This window comes from Schistocerca piceifrons, chromosome 4, assembly GCF_021461385.2.
Source record: "Schistocerca piceifrons isolate TAMUIC-IGC-003096 chromosome 4, iqSchPice1.1, whole genome shotgun sequence".
NCBI lineage: Eukaryota > Metazoa > Arthropoda > Insecta > Orthoptera > Acrididae > Schistocerca > Schistocerca piceifrons.
In genome coordinates this window covers 371,508,610-371,525,076 of record NC_060141.1, presented here as the reverse complement: position 1 = coordinate 371,525,076, position 16,467 = coordinate 371,508,610, and the positions used below count along the sequence as shown (strand labels likewise).

Here is a 16,467-nt window from a genome sequence, read left to right as displayed (position 1 = left end):
GTGAAGGGGTTAAGATGTGCTTGGCACATAATATGGTGAATCTTCCCTGTATCAGTCAGACTTGGTCGACCAGAACCTTGAAAAAAGTGTGTGCTTTCCCTTACGTTCCTACGCAGTCCAACATTGGGCCTCTGTCACCTCTGAATAAACAAAATCTGGGTATTGCACTATTCGATAAGTCGTCCAAAAGTATTCCCACAATGAGGCTCCTTTCAAACCCCGTCTAGTGCTGATAACGCTGTCTCATGCGAGTACGTAGCATCTCTGTGTCTTTCACAGCGATCAATCAACATTTGACACCGTTCACTCCGCTTATATACCCTACCAGGCCTGGTAACAACACATCTACATCTACGTGATTACTCTGCTAGCACTTAAATTTTTTTGTGCGAGCCCTGATTTCACTTATTTTATCGTGATGATCATTTCTCCCTATGTAGGTGGGTGCCAGTAGAGTGTTTTCGCAATCGGAGGAGAAAACTGGTGACTGAAATTTCATGAGAAGATCTCGTCGCAACGAAAAACGCCTTTGTTTTAATGATTGCCACTCCAATGCACGTATCATGTCTGTGACATTATCTCCCCTATTTTGCGATAATACAAAACGAGCTGCCCTTCTTTGTACTTTTTCGATGTCATCCGTCAGTCACACCTGTTGCGGATCCCACACCGCACAGCAATGCTCCAGAATAGGGCGGAAAAGCGTAGTGTAAGCAGTCTCTTTGGTAGACCTGTTGCACCTTCTAAGTGTTTTGCCAATGAATCGCAGTCTTTTGTCTGCTCTACCCACAATATTATCTATGTGATCGTTCCAATTTAGGTTATTTGTAATTGTAATCCCTAAGTATTTAGTGGAATTTACAGCCCTCAGATTTGTGTGACTTATCGCGTAATCGAAATTTAGCTGATTTCTTTTAGTACTCGTGTGAACAACTTCACACTTTTCTTTATTCAGGGTCAATTGCCACTTTTTACATCATACAGATATCTTATCTAAATCATTTTGCAAGTCGTTTTGATCATCTGATGGCTTTACAAGACGGTAAATGACAGCATCATCTGCAAACAATCTAAGACGGCTACTCAGATTGTCTATGTCGTTAATATAGATCAGGAACGACAGACGGTCTATAACACTTCCTTGGGGAACGCCGGATGTTTTACTCGATGACTTTCCGTCTGTTACTACGAACTGTGAAGTTTCTGGCAGTAAATCACGAATCCAGTAGCACAACTGAGACGATACTCCGTAGGCGCGCAGTTTGGTTAGAAGACCCTTGTGAGGAACGGTGTCGAAAGCCTTCTGGAAATCTAAAAATATGGAATCAGTTTGATATCCCCTGTCGATAGCACTTATTACTTCATGAGTATAGAGAGCTTGTTGTTTCACAAGAACATTTTCTGCACCAGTGCTGACTATTTTACAGTAAATCGTTTTCTTCGATGTACTTCATAATGTTCGAATACAGTATATGTCCTAAACCCCTACTACAAATCGACGTTAGTGATATAGGCCTGTAATTCAGCGGATTACTCCTACTTCCATTTTTGGGTACTGGTGTAACTTGAGCAATTTTCCAGTCTTTAGGTACGGATCTTTCTGTGAGTGAGTGGTTGTATATAATTGCTAAATATGAGGCTATTTTATCAGCATACTCTGAGAGGAACCTGACTGGTATATATCTGGACCGGAGACCTTGCCTTTATTGATTTAAGCTGCTTCGTTACGCCGAGGATATCTACTTCTATGTTTCTCATCTTGGTAGTTGTTCTTGATTGGAATTCAGGAATATTTACTTCATCTTCTTTGGTGAAGGAGTTTCGGAAAACCGTGTTTAATAACTCTGCTTTAGTGGCACTGTCATCAGTGACTTCATCGTTGTTATCGCCACTGGAGTTCTTTATGTATGACCAGAATCTTTGGGTTTTCTGCCAGATTTCGAGACAGAATTTCGTTGTGCAAATTATTAAAAGCATATCGCATTGAAGTACGCGCTATATTTCGAACTTCTGTAAAACTTTGCCAATCTTGGGGATTTTGCGTTCTTTTAAATTTGACATCCGACCATATCTTCTGGCTGCTTCACTTCGTCATTTTTCATCACAGAAAAGAAAATTTTGCTGGAGGATTAGTGTTTAGTCTAACAAACCAGCATCATGTCCTTCGCAAGTAAAAACTTCTATAAATGGCATTATAATTTCTTCAGTCATAATTTGCAATTGCCTTAATAATCTCTTCCTTTAAGACAGTAATGCCCATATTGTCACGTGTAAAACAGGATGTGTGACAAATTTCATGCTTTCCTAGTTCTGGATTGTCTGTCCCCGGTAGCTGAGTGGTAAGCGCGACATAATGTCAATCCTATGGGCCCGGGTTCGATTCCCGGCTCGGTCGGAGATTTTCTCTGCTCAGGGACTGGGTGTTTTGTTGTCCTAATCATCCGCATTTCATCCCCATCGACGCGCAAGTTGCCGAAGTGGCGTCAAATCGAAAGACTTGCACTCCGCGAACGGTCTACCCGACGGGAGGCCCTAGTCACACGGCATTTATTTTTTTGTTTAGTTCTGGATTAGGTTACATCTAATAGTGAACACAGTGGGAGTATGCATTCTTTGCACAGTCGTCTGCTCTTTCTCAAGCATGCTTTGATTGTCGTAGTAAGCTGGATAATAATTGCGTTTTGGTTGGTGATAACCGCACTTAATACAATATCATCACTTTGTTTGCGTTGTCCAGGTTGAGTTACAGGGCTATCATAATTTATATATAACCTGTTTCGATTTTTTCTGTCATAATTTTTATTATCTTCCACACGATGAATTCTGCTTGCCGATAACACACCTTTAGGACGGGTGGTGGTGCTATTCTCATGAGGAAAAAGTTGGCCGATGATAAAATGGGTCATCTGTCTGCCATCACGACCCACTGGAAAATTATACGAGAATTCATTTTCCAATAACATTCATCCATTTTTACGTCAACAGCACTTCTCGAACTATCCATATCTTCACTAATGTGTCACGCTATGGGTTCTGGATATTGTTGGAATGGCTTCAGAAATATTATAGACGTGTGTTGAGCGATCCACCGTAACACAAGATCTCTGTCTCACTGGACGCATATGGGATGACACAAAGAAGACTGCACTCCTTGAACCACGCTCTGAACAGTGAGTTGTGACTGACACTTGAAGGGTTATCTATCACAGCGGTCTCCAAACTGCATCCCGCGGGTCAACACCGGCCCGCAAGCACCATCAATCCGGTCCGCGGTGACGGATCGGATATCCATGATATCCGGCTCACCGATTTTTTTTTATTTTTTAACGAACGAAGCTTCGCATGAAGACAGTTTAGTGTTATTCTTTTCAGTCTTTTATAACTATTTCAGACACCACTTCCTGGCGTGAATCGGTCCCTTTGGCCACTGTAAATGAACACTGTATTAGTCAAGTGTTCTCCTGTAAACTATTGCTCTTTAAGGTAGAGGCTCCAACAATGCTGTACTCAGTTAGCTGTACTGCTCGCAATGCGCCTCACGCTGCAATTGTTGTCAGCCAAACCACTGCCAGGGCTTCCGCGCCGATGTTGTAGATTCACTGCAACGATGTCACAAGATCTTTCCTTCTTTACTTAGCAGTATCTGCTTATGAATTCCAATTTTGATTTGTTGTCGTTAGCTAACACGAATTCATAGATGCCCACAGGGCAGTAGCTACGCACGTTACGAATTCCATTAACAGTAATGATACATCTCTTATTTTCTACTAATTTTGAAGCACAGGCATAAACAAATATCTTTAGACAACTTTCTTCTAAAATAACATGTAGTGCGCTATAAATAAAAGATGACAATATTGTATCATAAATCTGTTTGAGTACCTATTTTATCGGAACGAAGCGCATTTACCCATTCTACATTGATTCCTACCGAAAAAAGTGTTTCACTTAACGAGTGTCAATTACGAGTAAGATTCAGGAACAAATTACGATCATCAAACAAACGTAAAACAATCAGTTCTCTTTATTTTATGACCAATTAAGGTACACATTAACTAGCATATACAATGCAGCTGAACATTTTAACCACAATTAATTATATGAAATTTCCTGAAAATTTACCTTAGTGACATACATAGGCAATTCACATAACGAAATCAGGCACTGTAATTATAATTAATTAGAATTATGTAATTGTAACTTCTCACATACAATTGTTTAGAGTTGTTGATCAAGTTTACTGGTGGAAATTATCAGCAGTGACCTCAAATGCTCATCAGTTAGTTTAGATTTGCAGAAACTTTTGTATATTCCATTTTGGGGAACGTTATTTCACAGAGATACACAGTGCCGAAAGTGAAAAAAGCTAAGAGCAAAATTATGAACCTCAAACGGTGTCAGTGGAAGACTCTTACAAAATTTCCGCAATGAGAAATATTAATATTTATCTTTATAAACATCGCTACCTTGTAAATCTGCCATTTCTAAGAAATTCTGGGGCAATAGTTTCTGTATCGGCTATAAAAGGATTTTGCAAAATGTCAATACCGTTTGCAATTACATCAAAATCTGTTAAAAGAGACTGGGAATTTATTTTTGAAGTACTCAAACCTTCAGCTGCGAAATATAAAGGAAATGGAGTCTCTGGTTGCTGACTAAAAGTTTGGCGTGTATTGAAATGCATAAAATATTTTTTGTTTTGTTGAGACTCAAACAAAATAATGTTTTGAAGAAAGTATTTAGTATGAGTGCACAAATCATGCAGTAGCTGGTTCTTTCCTTGTAATTTTAAGTTAAGGTCATTGGCATTTTCAGTTAAATCTGTATAAAATGACCTCAATAAGAACTCATTCTTTTGTCTCAGCCAGAGAACGATTCCTTTCATGCAAGAAAATTTCGATTAGTGTTTGGAGCTGAAAGTGAAACCTCCCGTTAGATATTTGATTTTCAAACAGCTGAGCAGAACTGAACGTACTCAGACATTTTGCTCTTTACCTATTCTGATCAACACTTAACTGAAACACAATATTTTTAGCGTAACGCAATCTGACTTTCAATAATCCCTGTAAAAGAATGGCCCTGACTAACATTAACCTATACCTTTCACAAATCACTTACCTCACAAAAATCTTCGTTACTCAAGCTACTGCAATACAGCGAGCGCCACTACTGCCAGCTAAATAAAAGATTCAAACTACTGAAGGCACTAACTACTGATAGGCATAGTTAGTAAATGACAGATTTTGATGGAGAACAATGTATTTACCTTAATAGTGGTCAAAAGTCATAATATATATAGCAGTTCATGACATCCAGTCTTACAAATTTACTGTCTTTGATGGACACACGTCCAGATCATCCGCTCTCAAAACTCCACCATCTCTCTCCCCACATCCACCACTGCTGGCGGCTCACCTCCAACTGCGCAACGCTACGCGCTGTTAATAGCCAACTGCCCAACACTACAATAGAGACTATTTCAACAATGCCCACTAGCCACAGACTGCACACAGCACAGCCAGTGATTTTCATACAGAGCACTAGGTGACGTTACCAACATAAAAACCTAAACTGTCTACTTACAAAAGCATCGCTTCAGAGCTTTTCCACAGCTACGCCATTGTCTTCAGTCTCTTCAATACAAGCGCGGGATTGGTGAGGTTGGAATATTGTGGTTTTGTTTAATTAACAGCTGACATGAGTTAGCTTTCAAACTTCTGACATATCCAAGAAGTTTCTGCAAAAAGACTGTTGATGAATGATGCAATGTACAATTCATGGCTTTGATCCACCGTCGCTTTCTGTTTCTTTATTTCTACCACACTTGTTTTTTACTACCATCAGTTGTGATGCACCTTAAATTTTTCCACTGAAATTTGTTTTTCTGAATAGCATTTTCCATTCCTTTAAAAATTTCTTCTCCACGAATGCTACGAACTTCAAGAAGATCTTCATACACTTCATATTTTTTGTTTATCTCTCGAATAAAAATTAACGCCTGCGCAGTGTCTGAAACATCTGTTGACTCTTACAGAGCTAAATAGAGCCACTCTTAAATATCAAATTTTCTGAGACAGTTGAGTCAATATATTTTCAGCAATAACATTTTCTCTTCAAGCAACCATGTTTGCTGTATTTGCTGACAAACTGATATTTTTAAATAAATTAGTTCTTTGCGGGCACTGCTTCAACTGGTGCAGTCATACAGTCCTGTATTAATTTGGCGTCAGTAAATGATTATCAATGTTTTGCTATTGAGTGAGCCAAGTGAAAGCTAGCGCGAGTTGCTACTTCTGGTTTAACATTTACTTTCTTAACCAACATTTGCTGAGTTTTTAAACTTCATTTCAAAGGTGTATATATATATCTAACCCTTGGCTTCCGGTAAATTTGGAATAACTCTGAGAATGTTTAGTCCTATAATGATGTTTTATATTGTAAATATTCTCTGGTTACTGATATTCTTCCAATACAAATTATACACCTTTCTACTCACTCAGCTGCGGAACAGTGATGTCCCCATCGCTCTTTAAAATTTATGCACTCACTATCTTCCGTTTCTTTTCTATATTTACACAAATCCACACAAAAGGGATGTAGCAATTAATAGTATTAAACGCAAGGGTCCTGGGTAAAGAATTGCGTTGGATTTATCTTTAAGGCAATTTTAATTAATTTAAACACTGTTTCTTCACCAAGAAACTGTAGTCACAAAGCAGGCTAGTCCCAACATATTTTGCTTTTCAGATGCCACCAACCTCAAGTTGGTGCTGTATTACTGCAATTGATTTCTCTAACCTCCGAAAGGTCTCACTGCTATACATTTAGCATTGCCAGAAGTAGTCGCAACAATACGTAAAGTGCAGTACACGCATCGGCTATCACCGTAGCAATGAAATTACCTGGACGCTTTCCCGTAATTACCAACAGAAATCGCGAAGTGAAATTCACCCCCGCTCCCTGAGCCGTAGATACGATGGTTACCAAAAAAAATCGGAATAACATTGCCGTGGGCGGAGCTTGTGTAGTGCGCATTTCTGCCGCCACGCGTGTATAGTACAACTCATTGTCAGTTCAGTGTCGCCTGTGTTGTCCAACTGTGTTGTTCTGTTCATATGGTGTGATTGTTTTTGCTAGAACTGTTTTGTTCTTGTTCCATTTTTTTATGATGGAAAGTTTAGGTGAACAACGTGCAGCTGTGAAATTTTGTTTTCTACTCCTTCAAAATGATGCTGAAACCGTGTCAGTGTTGGAAACAGCTTACCAAGATGACTGTATGGGAAAAAGTCAAGTGTACGAGTGGTCTGCTCGATTTGAAACAGGCGCCATGTTGATTGACGACAAACCTCGTTCTGGACGTCCATCAACTGCCCGAATGACCGAAAATATTGAAAAAATTCGAGAGATTATGCTCACAGACAGTCGACAGTCAATTGATCAACTGTCAGAGATTGGCTTGTTATCTTGGAGATCGATTCAGCGAATTTTAACGGAAGATTTGGGAATGAAAAGGGTTGCTGCCAAGTTTGTTCCTCGGATTCTGATTGACAGTCAAAAGGACCGTCGAGATGAAACATGTCATGTTTTGAAACAACAGCTTGAAACTTATCCACAATTTCTGGTGAAGCAACAGTCAAAGCCAAAAAAAATATGGTTCAAATGGCTCTAACCACTATGGGACTTAACATATGAGGTCATCAGTCCCCTAGACTTAGAACTACTTAAACCTAACTAACCTATGGACATCACACACATCCATGCCTGAGGCAGGATTAGAACCTGCGACCGTAGCAGCAGTGCGAGTCCGGCCTGAAGCGGCTAGAACCGCTCGGTAACAGCGGCCGGTAGTCAAAGCCAATGGAAGACGTCATCGTCACCCCGTCCAAAGAAATGTCGCCAAACCAAACATGAAAACAATACTGATTTGCTTTTTTGATGCCAAGGGCGTAGTTCATTCAAAGTTTGTTCCTCCAGGTTAGACCTTCAATCAAACCCTTTATTTTGAAGTTTTAAAAAGATTGTGCAACAGTGTCCATCAAAAAAGACCAGATTTGTGGCAGACAGGTGACTGGCTCCTCCACCATGACAACGCACCTGCACACACAACCATCTCTGTTAACACTTTTTGGCTAAAAATGCCATGGTTCCGCTGCTCCACGCACTTTACTCTCCTGACCTAGCTCTGTGCGACTTTTTCTTAATTCCACGCATAAGAACTGGCCTAAAAGGACACCGATTTGACAACACTGAAGAAGTCGAGAAAAAAATGTTTCGAACAGTGGAAGCACCAGTGGGACAAATGTATTAGCATTTTTTTTAATTTTATTATATTATTATCATTATTTTGTAACCACTCACCTCACCTCAATCACGGTGTTGTCCTCAAACGAAAATTTGCGCGTAATTCAACACTACAGTATGTTGGTACAATGAAGTATAGTCTGTCTAACTTTTCCTGAGCCATACTAACGGTGATCGCAGGGAATGAAAGAGTAACCGCTATTGCCGCCTCGTGGCGAGGAATGTTGCGGTGGGAAAGCATCCCGCAGTGCTGACACCATATGCAGCTCGCGCTAAGTTCTGAACACTTGCTGTGATGTTAATGAAGCGCGGAAGTAACAAGGTTCGTGGAAGCACTTTACAACTACCTTCACGAGTGGCATTTAATTATAGCAATGTATATAAAATTAACTTAAGGCCACAGCTCAAGGTCAAACAATAAGCAGTTCACTGGGTAATGTATACTGTGGTGTCAGTTCATAACGACAGGCAGTAGTGGTAAGGGTCACAAAAAATTCTGAGCTCTACAGACGAGTTCTGAGCCGTGCCAGGGTATCAGGCCACAAGAAAACTTGGACCCACTGTAGTTAGGTCTTGGCCTTGGCCACGCGGAGTGACCGCGCGGTTTGAAGCGCTATGTTACGGGTTGCGCGGCCCCTCCCACCGGATGTTCGATTCCTCCCTCGGGCATGAATGTGTGTGTTGTTCTTAGCATAAGTTAGTTTAAGTAGTATGTATGTCTCACCGAAGACCTCAGCAGTTTGGTCCCTTAGGAATCCACACACATTTGAACATTTCTTGGCCTTAGGACTTAATAGAAGAGCAAGTGTGGCCGTTAAGCGAAAATGTTTGGAGAGACCCCTGATCCGTAAGATTGGGTCCCCAACGCATTTATTTTCGGTGAAGTCCATACCCCTAGATGTAGCCTCCATCATAAGTGTGAAAAGTGATGCTACACAAAATTCCAAGCTTATGTAATAGCCTAAGTCTATGACGCTGAAATTATTTTTCCAAAACTGTAAGAACTGAGGATGTGTCACTGTTTTATTTGATCTGTCTATGTCTCTCTCACCGTTTCTGTAACTTCTTTCATAGAAAGTTTGATCTGAAGCTACAGAAGGAAATTTAAATCCTCCAGTGTTAACTAAACCATTGAAGCTCTACAAATGCAAAAACCTACTGTCTGATATTTTTTCTGAAACAGCTCATAAGTTGCTATGGTTCAGAACTTTTCAACTTTCTGTAAACAAAACGTATCTGAAGTACTCTGTTTAGTAGCTGCACCATACAGAGAAAGAAAAAATAAACAGATAACCTTATCCCTTACGAATGATTTACGACCTGTGTCTATGAATTCAATGTATATACATAAAACTGCAAGCAATCACTTTTTGAGATATTCATTTACTCTATTAACTAGTTTCCTTACCTTTCCAGTCTCCTCTTTATATGCTGCACATGGAAGTTTCATGTTTATTACCTTAGCGTGAAGTTGAGTACTGGCTCTTAGACAAGAAGGTAGATAAAATGATTGTAATCTATCGCCATGAGCAATGTTTATACGGCGAGCTCTATTGAAAAATGAACTGCATGATTTATTGCGACAATATGGGCGGCTTTGTAAATAGTATCCCTCTGGCAACCTTCATAGAGATTGCCAATTGGCCACAGTTTGACAAGCTTTTTTTGTCACCATCTCTAACCAGAACAAACAGCTTTTATGCTGAAGTGATGGTTGGATCCGGCACAGAGAGAGAGAAAATGTGCCGAATTATTGTTTTGGATTTAAACGTGAACAAAAATTTTTGAATATGAATAAAATGGTCCAGGTGTCGCCTAAACTGGCTTGCATAATTCATATTTGCCAAGAAGTTATTTTATAATGTAAGAAACTAGTCCTACGCTGCCCATTCATTTCTGTACTCCAGACGCCGTACACCCTGCATGTCTCTATACACACTATTTCATAACGTAAAGTGTAGCACTCTCAAAGGAGATAATACACATCTATACACACAGTATTAGCTAAAACCTGTCTTCATCCCCCCATAAAGATTGAGATATTGACCGTCGGAAACAGGATAAAACGTTATTATTATCGATGGCAAAGGTTAGGTTTAAAGTTTCCCAGAACAAAAACAGTATAGGTTGAAAGTTCGTAGTGAAGAAGCAATGATGTTTTGCTATTACTTACGAGTACTATAACAATATCAAATTTCAAATGCAATGAAATATTGTGTTATTCGGCATACCGAGAACGATAAATGTTGTACTTATAATGCCATATCGTATGCCCACAGATCTTCAACACATTGGGCCCAGGAGCCCTCATATGGACTGTGTGCGGCGAGGTGTTCAGGCCGCGTGTCAAGGGCGTCGCCATGTCGGTGTTGTCCATCGTCAACTGCGGATCGGCGTTCGCCACACTCAAAACCTACCACCTCATGTATACCTATTTTGACCTGTACTACTCCTTCTGGATGTTCGCCACCATCTGCTTGGGGGGAATGGTGTTCGTGTGGCAGCTTGTTCCCGAGACCAAGGGCAGGCACCCAGAGGAGGTGGCACTCGAGATAGCGGGGCTCAAACCCGGCCGCACTGACGACGTGCCCGCCACGGCAGAGGAGATGCAGAAGATCAAGGTGTAGCCCACACACGGAGACGCAGAGGATGGACGCTGCTAACCCATACACGATTATGGTGTACCATGCGACACCCTCGGTGTTGTGTATTGTGCTGATCGCTCTTGGATGAGCTCGAGATTTCAAGTGTATCCATGTTGACTGAACGACTATCGCCATCTCTTCGACCCACTGCATTCAACATTACGCTTCCCAAGGTGCTACTACGTCAGTTGCCTGACTAAAAACAAAGAATTTTTGCAACTTCCTCGGCTGATATCTTCCTCGTCACCAGGAAGGACAGTCTGCAGGCCTGTGGCATCATTTCGATTAATCCAGCCAACTGCGAACTGGACAACATGTGTACTTCGTTATACACAAAGCTGGGCTCCGTATAATGGATGGGAACCTCATTTACAATGCATTGTATGTGGACATACCTCGTAGGATTCAGTTGCGACGTGTCTACCACATTTACTCAGACATAAATAGAGGACGTGCGTTCGGTTCGTTGTATGAGCGGAACAAATTAAATTACCCGTTCTTTTCTTCTGTTGTGCTGATTCCTTAGAAATTTTCTCTCTTCCAAGACCTTGATAACAAATAAAGATAACAAATACAGCCTCTACTAGCTCCAATTGTTTCTGGCGTCCTGATGATTCGAATAAGCCATGACGCCGAGAAAACCTTGTAAATGTAGTAGTTTCTAGTCATGTAGTTTATGAAAGAAAAAAAACAGAGCGTCGGCGTATCTTATAAATTACCACTGGGTGGGCTTTTGGGATCCACATCTCACGTGCAACTTGTTTCATCCTGATTCTCCACCTTGACTACTGTGAGCCGAATTTTGTTGAGTATTTAGCCATTTCTACAGAAATTAAATATGAACTAGAAGTTGAAAACACTGGACAGAAATGGAACTAAAATTTGGTATTTCAATTAAAATCTGAAAATCGAACTGAACACTTCTCCTACCAATGTTGCAGATTTCTTACTGTTTTCCATTACACGCTTCTTATTAAAGAGATCGGCTTTAATAATTTTTAAGTTTTTATTGCATAACGGCTGATAGAAACTAAAAATCATGAGTGTTCAACAAAACTAAGAGTCGTGTTATGAATCTTATAAGTGAGTCGAGGAATACAGCGCACTCACTGCATATCCTGATTACTTCACGCTGATTTCAATAAAGGGATTCCTGCAGAACTGTTTTATAAGCAGTTCTCTTAAGTACAACAGTGATACCGCCCTGTGTTACACTGACGGAAAATCCAGCACAGCGACCATAGTACAACACTAGCCACGAGTCTCCAAGTCAACAATACGTCTCGCCACAGGCCTGAAGATTTCGTTAGAAACGCAAGACTTCGATTCATTGTGAAAGTTCCTTAAAACTGTTACCAATGTGATAGTATTTAATTGTGTTAAATTATTAAATTAAAAGAGACTTCCGCATTATTATTCAGTGTTGTACTCCAGTTTTTCATTTACCTCAACCAGCATCCCAAAATTTACGCTGTCCGTCCAAAAAGTTACGAGACTGGTTTTATTTCTGGTGTATAAGCGACGTCAGTGCAGTAACTACGTTGGCACCTTAAACCAGCAACTGTGAGCAACAGACGCGTATTCGACCAGACAATTGCGAGCAGGCAGTGTTAAACAGTGCAAGTGTGGCGGCACTGTGTGACAAATCGCAATGTAGCAAATTCTCTAAATCGAGTGAACAAAACATTCTCCAGAAGAAAAGAAAATTGTGTACAAAGTTTGTCGTGCACTCCTTGACTACTGAACAAAAACGACGCACGGATGCTTTCTGCGTCCTGATTGAAATGCGAAACGCTGAAAATTCTCCCCTGGAAAAAAACACAGGTGAGTGCCTAGAGTTAGTGTTATCAACATGAACCTACCACAAAACGAAAAGTGCAGAAATTCACATGAAGGGTCAACGCTTTGCCGACATAACCGACATTCAGGCCAATCTGACTCTCGAGTTGAACAACATTCCAAAGAAATATTTTTCTGACATTGTCACACGGTTGTATGAACGTTATGTGCATTCTAATCGGGAGGGGGGAGGGGATGGGAGCTATGTAGATATCTGAAGCATTAGAACCTGAATCTAGAAATTTTTCTCTCTGACGAGGTATAATAACGACTATAAAACTGGTGAGTGCTGAAACCTTACCTGAGTCACGCCATGGTCGCTGTCGATTACAGTACAACTAGGGCACAGGCTGCCTTCAAGCATTGCAAACTGCAAATGTTCCTTAATAAGTACCACAAATCAGTATGTGACATGAGAAACAGAGCTATTTTTTTCTAGACTAGGAACATTTTAACGACTCTTTAATTGATGTACATGGCATACAAATATAATGAAAAATACATATTTTGTGAATGAAACTCCGTCCATTGTCTGTATCTCGATTTTTTAGGTTTTCATTTCCGATCCTTATTTTGGAGTGAAAGCTCCTTTAGCAGAGTTTCCAACCCTCAGTTGGGGCTTTTCTTCGTGATATAGTGAAGCAGCACATACGAGCGGTGTCATATTGTTATACAAACGAAAAAACGTGAGCATTAGTTAAAAATCAAGAGCTTTATGAAATACCTGCACATTGCCGGAATCTTCTTCACTGGGTGGTCCCTGATGAAATTCTTCAACTTGGAAAAATAACGTCCATCCCTCAAGTTCGACTTCTTCAGCAGATCTTGGTGAGACCCAGGTGATGGAGATTTCGTTCTGAAACACGTACCGGGTATAAAAACCTGAAAAAATCAGCATACGAACAGTCGACGGACTTTTTTTCATAAAACTTATAGGAGCATTTACCCTCAGTACTGATTCAGAAGAGAGCATCGTCGTTATTTTTCAATAGATATTTAACTGTATCATATCTACGCAGCCAGTTTGACTGCCACCCATTATTACAAAGTAAAGTATTCAGTGACAACGAAGTAGTGATTCCATTGTTCAGAGAGGATTTTTTAGAAATGGATAACCCATTTCAGATAGACAGTTCCAAATGGTTCCTTTATGCAGTAAGTATGGACGCCCCGCAAAATTAGTTAAATGAAAAGAGATAGTTAGAATGGGAAGAAAAGTAAATGTAAAACAATTCTGACGTAAATACATGTGCTCTGTATCTCTTAACTGCTGGCTATCGTTCACCCAGAAACGAACTCTGTGTTTGAGCTGTTCCTATATCAAACTACTGTAGCACTGTCTTTGCTGTAAACTGTGATTTGACTGTTTACCTGTGGAGATACTATTTTAATGATAATTGTATACTACTACCGTCAACAAAAATCGTTATTACTCTGCTCTCGCAAAAGCAATCTACACACAATAGAAACTGATAAGCAGCCTTCCTTGAAACCGCACTGCATCGGAGTCGAAAACACACACACACACACACACACACACACACACACACACAGTCTCATACATACCAACGAGACAAACAGAACATAAAATAAACAGCAATGAACTACGATGATGATTGACTATTTCATACATTTAACAAGTTAGTGTCCACATCTACTGTGATATGCCGAATAATGTTAATGTTGCACTGTCTTTGATTATTGTAACGTATTTGCACAGAATATGTAGTCCTGTGGATAAGTCTTACACTGCTTACTGAATTTAATGTACTTTTTTGAAACTCATCGCAAAGTGATAATCCCACAGATTTAAGTTTCACTCGAGCAACCATACTTTATCTAGCTGCAACCAAGAGTTTGGTTTTTACTGTAACACACGAATATTTCTGTTGTTGATAAATTGCTCACTATATTTAAAATTTTGCCCTTCAGAATGTTTTTATCAACCGAGCTGAAAGCTTCTTTGCAGTTCTATAGCGTTCGTATAGCTGTGTAAGTGATCTCTATGCTATGTGGATGTAGATCTTAGACCTCAGTGCATGAAACACTCTACAATCTAGTCGTCTGAATGTGCGGCAGATTCTTGTCATCTGCATTATCCGCCATGTTATAGTTAACCTTAAACGTTTTCATCGGTCTTTACATGATAAACAACTCTTTACTTCTTTCTGTATTTGAACATTATATCAATATGCGATGTAATAGACTGATGTGAAAACAGAACCGAAAAGTATTTTCATTTTATGTTCTCATGAAATTTCGTGGTAACCATATTGTAATTAGGCAAGAAACGAAATACGAGCTTCTTTGGCCGGCACATTCAGACAGCTAGAGTTCGACATCCCTATCGTAGAAAGACCACTGGCTGTGTACTGGCAGTCTGTTTATTTTGATTCGAGGACAAAAGTATTAAATCAAAAAGTTCTGTATCTTGCGCTGTCGAGCTTCCATTGTCTTCAGCTGCTGGCGAGAGGATCTCTGGACCAATACTCCGCTCTAACAATTAATATGGCGACGTCCCGTCTCGAGAAATTAAATAAGTTAATCGAAAATTTCTTCAAATCAAGAATATAACTTTGGAACACTGGTCGGCGGCAAGAAATACTTTAAATCATTTCAGGTGATGTATCTGGACGGGATGTAGTGAGTTATTTCGTAGAACACACACACAACTATTACAGGTGGCAACTGACAACAATGCGATTATATATTCCAAGTGGCGTGGCGTCAATTAATTCAAAGTTTCCATTCTCGAGTACATGCGATGCTCTTACAAACATAATATAGCTCAATGTGCTATGCAGATAACAAGTTTTACAAATTCTCTCACTGCTAAATCACAGTCCAGGCACTTAACAAATGTTAATATGCACGTCTTCATTTAGGCCCACAAATAAGAGTTCGCACCCAGTCTTCACTCCCTCCATCCACACATTACCAAAAGGGTCTGGGTAGTTAACTTCTTCAGGATAACGTAATATCTGACTACCAAGTCCACGTATTATCGATGAAAGTCTGAGAAGTTATTAATTGTCTGCAAGAGAACGCAAATGCCGTCTTTCTTACGATGTCTCCTTTTCTTCTATTGTGTTCTATGTTCCTTCTGCGGCAACTTCAGTTTATTGTTTTTCTTCTTTCTCGTAATACACCTTCCTCCGTCCAATACTTTAGAAACCTAATGTTCTGTGGAGAAGTTAATTGAGTCATTATAACGTGAAGCCATTATATCATCTCCGACAACTTCTTCGTAACGTTCATTTCTAATCCTCCAAAATGCTTCAATTTAACCACTTCTCGTAATCGTTCCTTTTTCTGCTTCATACAGGTCACAGTACGAAATTAACTCGAAAAAAATTTATTCCCACACCAAGCGGGATCGTCCTTTCGCTAACGCTCTCCATTAAAACTCTCTTTACGCCACTCTTCAACTGTCTCCTTACCCATTACAAAGACATTAATACTAGGTATTTAGCCTACTGACACAGAACTTGTTTCACATCAAGCACAATGTTTTCATTGACGTTACTTAAAATAAACAACTAAACATTCATTTACAGACGTGGTTACATACTGAAACACAGCATTCAAATTTCTTCACTGGAATTTGGGAGTGTTCTCGCATGCGGTGAGGTTGGAACTTCAAACTTCATTACTGCAAGATAGATGAATGGAGCCAGATCGA

The 16,467-nt window shown here is 40.0% G+C and overlaps 1 protein-coding gene across 1 annotated transcript in view; it reads left to right on the top strand.

The window, feature by feature from the left end:
• Positions 1-12,362, top strand: part of LOC124795092 (facilitated trehalose transporter Tret1-like) — a 101,051-nt gene extending 88,689 nt beyond the window's left edge. Inside the window, exon 5 of the mRNA XM_047258925.1 lies at positions 10,581-12,362. Within this exon, the coding sequence (XP_047114881.1) occupies positions 10,581-10,928 (348 nt within the window). The 3' untranslated portion in view covers positions 10,929-12,362. The remainder of the gene's footprint in view (positions 1-10,580) is intronic.
• The last annotated feature ends 4,105 nt before the right edge of the window (positions 12,363-16,467 follow it).